This window comes from Orycteropus afer, unplaced genomic scaffold (assembly GCF_000298275.1).
Source record: "Orycteropus afer afer isolate SDZICR_OR568_19922 unplaced genomic scaffold, OryAfe1.0 scaffold00165, whole genome shotgun sequence".
Classification (NCBI taxonomy): Eukaryota; Metazoa; Chordata; class Mammalia; order Tubulidentata; family Orycteropodidae; genus Orycteropus; species Orycteropus afer.
Genome location: NW_006921752.1, coordinates 6,984,107 through 6,993,759, shown reverse-complemented (window position 1 = coordinate 6,993,759; position 9,653 = coordinate 6,984,107). Strand labels below are relative to the sequence as shown.

The 9,653-nt window shown below is 34.4% G+C and overlaps 1 protein-coding gene across 1 annotated transcript in view; it reads left to right on the top strand.

The window, feature by feature from the left end:
* DIAPH2 (diaphanous related formin 2) overlaps window positions 1-9,653 on the top strand; it is a 1,278,863-nt gene that overhangs the window by 102,925 nt on the left and 1,166,285 nt on the right. Inside the window, exon 4 of the mRNA XM_007946556.1 lies at window positions 3,836-3,940. Coding sequence (XP_007944747.1) covers window positions 3,836-3,940 — 105 coding nt within the window. The remainder of the gene's footprint in view (window positions 1-3,835; window positions 3,941-9,653) is intronic.

The window sequence follows — 9,653 nt, the reverse complement described above, 5'->3', positions numbered from 1 at the left end:
ATCGGGCTGAATTGGTACAGATGTAGTATTTTAAGGTGAAGGGGGTGCAAGTGTTTTGCTTCCTTGCATATATCAAACCACAGAGTTTTTGAGAGAAACATGGATATTAAGCCCTGTCACATGAGGATAAGTTGAAGGTCATAGGTCTACTTCAGCCTGAGAATGCTGCCTTGAAATAACTTCTACATGGTTCTTGATTTGATTTCCTTCTATTCAATCTGATTACCATCTCTTTTAGTTCAGGCTCTTATCACTTGTCTCCTGAATTACTACTTCAAAAGCCCAGATTATTGCATACGAGAGAATCCATTCTGGCTAGTTAAAATAAATAAATAAATAAATACCATTAAAGAGTATTAGGTAGTTCTCGAATTAGTAGGGCTTGCAGAAACAAGCTGTAGTTAACCTTACAGGAATGAATTCCTGAACTGCTTGGAAAAATTGTCTTGATGAAAAAGATGTGTCTGGTGCCATCAGTTTCAGAACCCTCTCATCCCTGTTTCTTCTCCCCACACTATCAAAATGATGGCCTAGTCCTGGCCTGCTTACTTACGTGTTTCGTTTCTGAATCTTCACCTCTCATATATGAATTTCTTTGGTGGAAACTGAGACACATGGCTGTACCTCTGCTATAAGGGAGACTGATAAATGTAATTTTTATGGATTCTACCTTGGTTAGGTGGGACTGACTGACATTGTGAGGATGTATTAAAATTTAGAGGGGAGTTAAAAATGATGTTCAGCAGCCAAATGTGACAGATGACTTCTAGTCTCCTAGATCGTTTCTTTGCCTTCAGACAGATTTTTCTCATTCTACAAAACCTAAACCCTGGTGAAGACTTCTCAGACATTTCCATCTGTCCTATTTCTAAAGCATCCTACATATACCTCTATTACAATTATTTGTTTATGTATTGGTCTTTCCTACTAGAATATGAATTGTTTATTTAATAAAAAAGAACATTTACTAAGTATTGGACATTGTTCCAAAGGTTTCATAAATAAAAACTCATTTAATTTGAAGGTAGAAGCAATATCTTAAATTTACACTTCCCTAACCAGCCTAGTAGGAACTCTGGTAGCCTAGTGGTTAAAGTGTTCAACTGCTAATCACGATAGGTTAGCAGTTCGAACCAATCAGCTGCTCTGTGGGAGAAAGATGAGACAGTCTGCTTCTGTAAAGATTTATAGCCTTGGAAATCCTAGGGTGGTAGTTTTACTCTGTCCTATAGGGTAGTATGAGTCAGAATTGACTCGATGGTCATGGTTATTTATTTATTTTTTTGATTCACCAGCTTAGTAGTCTCTGATACATAGAATGTGTCCAGTAAATAACTGGTTCAAAATTTAAAAAGAGGAGAAAAATGGCATAGTCCTACCACCTTAACAAATTAGTATTTTATATATATATATATTTATTTATAAGTTCAGGAGCTCTGGTTGCCTAGTGCCTAAGGCACTTGACTGCTAACCAGAAGGCTGGCAGTTCAAACCCACCAGCCACTCCTCAGAAGGAAGGTTGGGCAATCTACTTCCATAGTGATACTGCCTCGGAAACTCAAGGAGGGGTCGCTATGAGTCGGGTCTGACTCGACGGCATATAACAACAACATTTCAAGTTCAGTACTTTAAGGAAATACTTGACAAAAATTAAAAAGAGCCCAAAGATGGGGTAGGTTACCAGTGGAGGTAGTATATTCCCTGTTAGTTGAAATAGACACAGAGCATAGCTGAGCATCTGTGAACTGCATTAATAGTGTTTTCTAGTCTCTTTTGTTCATCATTTGATATCGAGGGTTCCAATTTTTCCACATCCTTGCCAACATTTTTATTTGATTCTAGCTATCCTAGTGGGTGTTAAGTGGTATCTCCCTGGGCCCTGGTGGTATAGTGGTTAAGCACTCAGCTGCTAACCAAATGGTCAATGGTTCAAACCCATCCAGCTGTGCAGTGGGACAAAAGACCTGCCAATCTGCTTCCATAAAGATTATAGACTTGGAAACTATATGAGGCAATTCTACTCTGTCCTTAAGGGTCACTATGAGTCATAATTGACTTGATGGCAGTGGGTTTGGTTTTTGTTTTTAATGACTAATGATGTTGAGCATCTTTTCAGGTGCTTCTTGGCCATATGTATATCTTCTGTGGAGAAATCTCTAAATCCTTTGCCCATTTTTGAAGTTGGATTTCTTTATCTTTTTATTGTTGAGTTGTAAGAGTGTATACACATCTCTTAGGAGACACAATTTGTAAACATTTTCACCTATTCTGTAGACTGTCTTTTCACTTGATGTTGGTCTTTGAAGTCCAGTCATTTCCAACTTGGTTTTGTGACCCCTTTAGAGTATCCTCATCTGTTACAAAGATTATTATGAGTTTTAAAGTGTGGAAACATAATTTGTCTAGTGAAAATATCCTATATCACAAAATGATGGAAAATTCCCAACAAAATTAGAGCTTGTTGTAGTGACACAAATGTGTTCTTGTAACTAAATATTATTCTCTCATGAATGATTTTTGTTATTCTAAAAGAGGTAACTATATTTCTGATTTCCCTTTTTTGTCTTTCCAAATCCATCAATTCCTCATGGATTTTTCTTTAGTGACAAATTATAGTTATATGTTCTGTAATTTGTAAATCATATTTACCTTTTTGGATAACAGTAGTCTTAAGGGAGCATATACCAAATAGTAAAGGATTTAATGTCGAGTTTTGTTTGTGTTATCAAAATAAATGAATAGCTAAGACTGTCTGATGTATGTTTATGTTATTAACTGTCAGTTCTTCCTGTGGAATAAACAATGTCTTTTTTTCATTCTGTTCATTAGTTGACTATGTAGAGGTATATACCATGAATATATGGTAAAATTTATGTAAGATTATGGTGTAAGGAAGAAAATTTGGTAGCGTAGTGTTTAAGTGCTCAGGTGCTAACGAAAAGGTCAGTGGTTCTAACCCACCAGCTTCTCTGCACAATAGAGATATCACAATCTGCTTCTGTAAAGATTTAGTCTTGGAAACCCTATGGGACATTTCTTCTCTGTTCTATGTTGTTGTTGTTGTTATTTGCCATCAAGTTGGACCCGACTCATAGCGACCCCTCCTTGGGTTTCCAAGGCGGTATCACTATGGAAGTAGATTGCCCAACCTTCCTTCTGAGGAGTGGCTGGTGGGTTTGAACTGCCAGCCTTCTGGTTAGGCTGGCACTGCGCTACCAGAGCTCCTACCTTGTATATAGCTCTATTATATTTAATCTATTTTATTATGATGACTCATTTGCATGGCTCTCTCTTCTGTAGTGTCACTATAAGTTGGAATTTGACTCAAAGCAGTGGATTTTTTTTTTTTTACCACCACCAGTTACTATAGAGGAGCTCTGGTAGCTCAGTGCCTAAGGCATTTGACTGCTAACCAGAAGGTTGCTGGTTCAAATCCACCAGCCACTCCTCAGAAGGAATATGGGGCAATCTACTTCCATAGAGATACCATCTCAGAAACTTAAGGAGGTATCGCTATGAGTCGAATCGACTCATCCGCAGTGAGTTTGGTTTTGTTTGGTTTTTAGTTACTGAAGAGTCGACTCTGACTTATGACAATCCCTTGTGAATCAGAGTTGAACTGTGTTCCGTATGGTTCTCAATGGCTGACTTTCCAGATTTAGGTCACCAGGCTTTTCTTCTGAGGTTCCTTGATAGACTTAAACTTTCAGCCTTTTGATTAGCAGCTGAGCCATCCAGAGACTCCATTTAAGATAGGGAAAGTATCATAGTAAGCACTTTGGAAACTCTTATGCAGAAATGTATCAATGCTCACAGTATATGTTCTTTCTAACAGGAAGATATGAACCTTAATGAAGAGAAAAAAGCTCCTTTGCGAAATAAAGATTTTACCACCAAACGTGAGATGGTTGTCCAGTATATTTCTGCCACTGCAAAATCTGTAAGTAGTGAGACTTTCCTGATGGCATCAACATTATATGCTTTAAAAAAAATTTAAATCTTCATATGCCTTCACATTCAATATATTCATCTAGAGTATTCAGAAAACATTTTATTACATGTATTTTTACACATTTACTACATATTTCAAAATAGTTTATAAGTAGAAATGAGAGAGTTCCATTATATAAATAAGAAAGACTGAGGATAGAATGCTCTGAGTTAATCCAGTGCGTTTTGGAGCGGAGGTTTTATGTACTTACTGAAAATTGACAGCAATTTTCAGGTATTCTACTTAATAATATGGTTTGTTAGATGAAAAGCTTGGATTTGGAGGGAAAAGACATAGCCTAGTCACAAGCTTTAACTAAATTTACATTAAAGCTACATGTCTGGTGTCTGCTTGCATGCCATTTTGGCAATATTTTTAAACATATAGTTCATTTCTTTTATCATTTTATGTCATGCCAATTACATAAACTGCTTCATAATTGTCATTGTGCAGCTTTATTAATCAAATCTGTTTTTGTGATTTGCAAAAGATTTGAAAGTAGGGTTCGTTGAAAGGACTTGTTATCAGCAGGAAAAAAAAATGTTTTTATGGAATATTTTCTTTCATGTACTTCCTAACATGATTTTAAAAATAGCTTTCACTTTCAATTTTATTTTGCAAGACAATGTATTTTTGAAATGATGAAGTGTATTCTTTTCATTTCTGTGAAGAAAGCTTTTCATATTTAGAGTCCATAAAAATTACTTTATATATGTATATATTTAATATATATGTGTGTATATATGTGTGTGTGTGTATCACACATATTTTACATATAAAAAGTTGATCAGTGTAGAAAATAGTTGTTCATTGCGAAAAATATGTTATACAATTATTTGGATATCCTATTAATTCTGTTTCAGTATAGTAATTCCAATGGCAATTACTAATGCATTTTGCCCTAAATTCTATGATTATATTGGTTCTATATTGTAATTTAAGCAAGCTAAATCTGACTGCTGAACTACTTAAACATAACACATTGCAGCTCTGCCAAAGCAGAGCAACAGCATGTTTTTAATTTGCTTCTGGTATCCAAGGGCAGAAATATGTTTCAAGTGATAAGTGAAATTTGCTATGAGCATCGCTTCCAGTAGAATTAGGTGATGCATAGGGTTTTACTTTGAAATTCTGATGAATCTCTTCTCAGTTTTGCACTCAAGTTATTGTTCACAGTAAAGTACTTCAGGAAATGCAGGATGTACATTCAGTGTTATTTTTCGAATTCCTAAAGGCAAATACACTAGTGAATCTATATAATGCAATGAGTACAAATAATATATGAATAATCACGTGGTGTTTTTAATGATAAGGATTATTAGTGTTACTGGGTCATTTGCTGTGCGTATATAAGTGGGACCAAATATAATGAAGATTCTATGAAGCTTCTTTTTCTTACCCTTTTGATTTTTACTCTCTACACAGAGATAGTTTTTATTTATTCCTATATTGTGTCCTCATCAACTGACCAAAGAAAAGCATCTTTTAGGTTATATACTCATTTGTTGTTGTTGTTATGTGTTGTCGAGTCGGACCTGACTCATAGTGACCCCTCCTTGGGCTTCCGAGGCAGTATCACTACGGAAGTAGATTGCCCCATTTTCCTTCCGAGGAGTGGCTGGTGGGTTTGAACTGCCAGCCTTCTGGTTAGCAGTCAAGTGCCTTAGGCACTATGCTACCAGAGCTCCTATATACTCATTTATCAAATTAAAATGCTAAAATTTTGGTAACTATTTGATGAGTTTTTTGGAATTACTTTATTCTGAAGATGCATACTGTTTCTCCAAAGCCATGCAAATTCCATGTTTAGGGCATTAGCCTCATAATCAGTACTTGGTTATTATGAATATTATTTCTTCATTCAGCATATATCTGAACACTTGATATGTGTACAGTACTTTTGCTAGAATTCAAAGATTATACATTTTATTTGCTAATGTTTTTCATGGAAGAAATATTGCGAAAGCCCATGACAAGATATTTTAAAGCTTTCTCAATTTGAGTGGACATTAATTAGTGCTGTGTTCTCTATTATTAAAACAAAAGAAATTGCTTATGTGATTTCCTTTTGAAGGTGAAAAGGATACTTATTCATGACAGACAGTACTCTTCATCCTTTTGGCCTGCTCATGATCATGACAGTGATCATGTTTACCTGTGTGTGATCAACGTGTAATCTTGCTGTCTTTCATTATGCTTCACATAATGCCTAACATGTTTTGTACTTTTTTTATGCTTTTTTTTTTAAATCTTATTGATGCACTGAGTAAAAATATTCCTTGTTTAATATAATTAATGATTGTAATCATTTGATTATGGAAATGCTTTTTAAGTAGTCAAGGAAAAATGAAGTTAAGGGCTTGAGTCTCTGGTGGAAAAATGTTTTAGTCACATGTAAAACATGTAAGTGAGAAATATAGTTAAATTTATACATAAATGCTGTATTTCCCCCATTTAACACTTGAATTAGTCGTTCTGTAAAAACAAAACATGAGCTCGATAAGAAATGTCCATTATTCTCCTGGGTTACTGAGTTAAAGACATTAAAGTAAGGTAGAACTATACATAGATGCATGGTCATATCCAGTTTCTAAAGCATACAAGTTTTTGGTTGTGCAATTAACTTTGCTAAAATTAATGTGGAATAAGAGAGTATAAAGGAAATTACAATGATAATGATGAAACTATGGCTTCTGACTTTTACCCCCTTAACTAAGTCATAGGCAGAGAATGTTAAAGGGGAAAAAAATAGCTTGGAAAACTCTATCAGTGATGAAGGAACTTTAAATAGGAGAGTGGAGAGAGTGGGAAAGAGCCTCTTCTCTGCACCTTATTTCCCATAAGCTGAACTCAGTATAAGAATTATAGTTATGATTCTGACCTAGGGTAGTCAGTGCATGTGATAATTTGGCCACAAATAATCTGTAAGAGTCTGAATTTCAAAACACCAGCATATGTTTTCAGAAATGGAATATTGAACTTTGTTCATAATGCAAAAGTTGTCATACTTATCCATAATACTAAAATAGGCTAAGTATGTCAATGATTTAGGCTGTACTTACCAACTTACACATATAGAAATTTACAAGAAAAACTTATTGACTGAAATCCTAACAGTAATTTGCCAAATGACAATGTCCTTATTAGAACCTGAAGAATCTAGTTTATTTCTAACTTAAATAGTAATCTTTGAAGTTGAAATTTGAAAATATGTAAAATTATATATTTTTGAAGACAATCCACTGAGAGTGATCATTTTTTAAAATCTCTATAGACCGTAATTTAAAATGATAATATCAAATACATCTACAGATGTGTTATGCTATCTTGAATAATAAGCATTAAAAAAGTTGTGGTGTATTTCTCTCTGTGTGTGTGTGTGTGTGTACATATATCATGGTTTTGCTTTTACCAATTTCAGATAATTTCTTTGTCAGGTCTTTTCTGAGTACAGTCTGGATATGGTGAAACAATTGAATTTAAGTGTGACCCAACTAATTTCTCTTAGCTTCCTTTGCCAGTCCAATTCACTTATATGTGCTTTAGCTAAATGCAACCATTTTGGATTTTGAATGAAGTATTTAATTGGCCATATTCTGATTGTTTTACTGAAAATATAGACCTGCCTTAATTGTTAAGACAGGCAGACATGCTGGTTTTTTTTTTTAAATCTTAAGTTGGTGTTAAATAAACAAGGGACATATAAGACCTCTGTCTTTTTGGTAAACAGACATACTTTAGGCCAATGTTGAATCTTTTAATATAGAAGTTTGTTAATGGTAACAAAGTGGCTTTTAGTTACCTAAATAATCACTGCCTGTAAAGAGCCTGTTGAATGAATATTTAAGAAAGCTGCCTCTCTTTTTGAAGATTTATGGATTCCTCTGAAATATTTAGTTAAAAGCTATCATCTTCTGTGTCTTGTGGTATCCTGTTTAACTTAAGATCCTTACTGGGGTTTCAGTTTTTTTCCAAGCACTAGCTGAAAAGTACAATATGTAATTGGTAGTAATGACTATCAGATTAATGGTTTTAAATTGTTGATTACCTGTGTTTGGACATTTCTTGATACTCAGGTGTAGAAATCTGATAACAATTATTTGATTTATATTTGGATTTTGGTATAAAATTATGTTTGGGACTATGGTTTTATCTTGCTTTCTTAAACACTGTTCTGCCTCTTGGAAATTCTCATATCTCTTGTCAATTAGGAATGCTCAATCAAAGTTGCAATTTTTGAACTATTTCCTCCATATGAATATGTGTATTTTTATATATAATGTGCTTCTTTGTCTTCATATTATATAAAACCAAAAACCAAACCCACTGCCATTGACTTGATTCCAAGTCATGGCAACCCCCACTGGGTTTCCAAGGCTTTAAATCTTTGTATAAGTAGTTTGCCTCATCGTCCTCCCACAGAGCAGCTGGTGGATTTGAACCACTGACCTTCTGGTTAGCAGCCAAATGCCTTACCCACTATGCCACCAGATCTCCTTTCATATTAATAGAGGATTTATAAAAGAAATGCTATGATGACCTAGAAAACTAGAATGATAAGTAATGTTTGTAATTTTCATTTTCCAAACGGAAAACATTTTTATGGACCTTAAATTTATGTAAATGTAAAAGATTCCAATTTTTAACCTAAAGTTCACTTCCTAACTTAAGGCATGACTTTAAATGCAACATTTATATTCTAGAATAACTTATTTGGACCTTCACCATTTATCTCCCATAGCAAGGAAAGAAATAAAAATCAATTGTCTATTGATACTTATATTTGAGGGGCTGTGAGCTGGTAGAATATCTAATGTCTGACTACACTTAATCTTGATTACTTGATGTTTACATTGCACTATATGAGAAGCCAGTTACAATACATTTTTAAATATCCTCAAATAGTTTCCTTTACTTGGAAATCCTTATTTCACAGACCTTATAAATTCTTGAAATATGGTAAAAATTAGTACTGATATATTTTTTGAGCTTCTAGATCTAAAGTATTAAAAGTATAAGTAGGATTAGCTATTTACTAATTTACTAAACACTAAACTTCTGTGAGATGCTTCTGAGTACTAACATTGTTGCTGTTTGTTTTTTTTTTTTTACACCATAACCACTCTCCGTTGACCACTGCATGCAGATAGTTGGAAGTAAAGTTACGGTGAGTATGAAAGATGCGTTTTACCTCTAGATAACAGATTTGCTTTTGGGTACAGTGATTTTTGCTTACAATATTTTATATATTTGGTTTTACTTTTGGTATATATCCTTACCAAAGCTGTTAGATGACTGTTAAGTTCAGGTGATTAGAATTTAGCTATGCTAAGTATTTTTCTCATGTGGTTTTCTCTTAGAAATGTTTACTTTTTTGTAATTATGCCTATGTTAGACTTTATGATGGTGATGAAATTGTACTCAGGATGGCAGAGAGAGACTCCTAATATGTTGGTTTAGGCTAGCAGGAATTATTAAAATATTTCACTTTGATTTTGGTCTCATTGACTGTGCAGTGTAAGAAAACAACCCTTGACATGCAGTGAGGAGGCCTGGGTGCTTGCCTTTGTTCAAACCCACCAGCCACTCCTCGGAAGGAAGGTTGGGCAATCCTACTTCTGTAGTGATACTGCCTCGGAAACCCAAGGAGGGGTCGCTATGA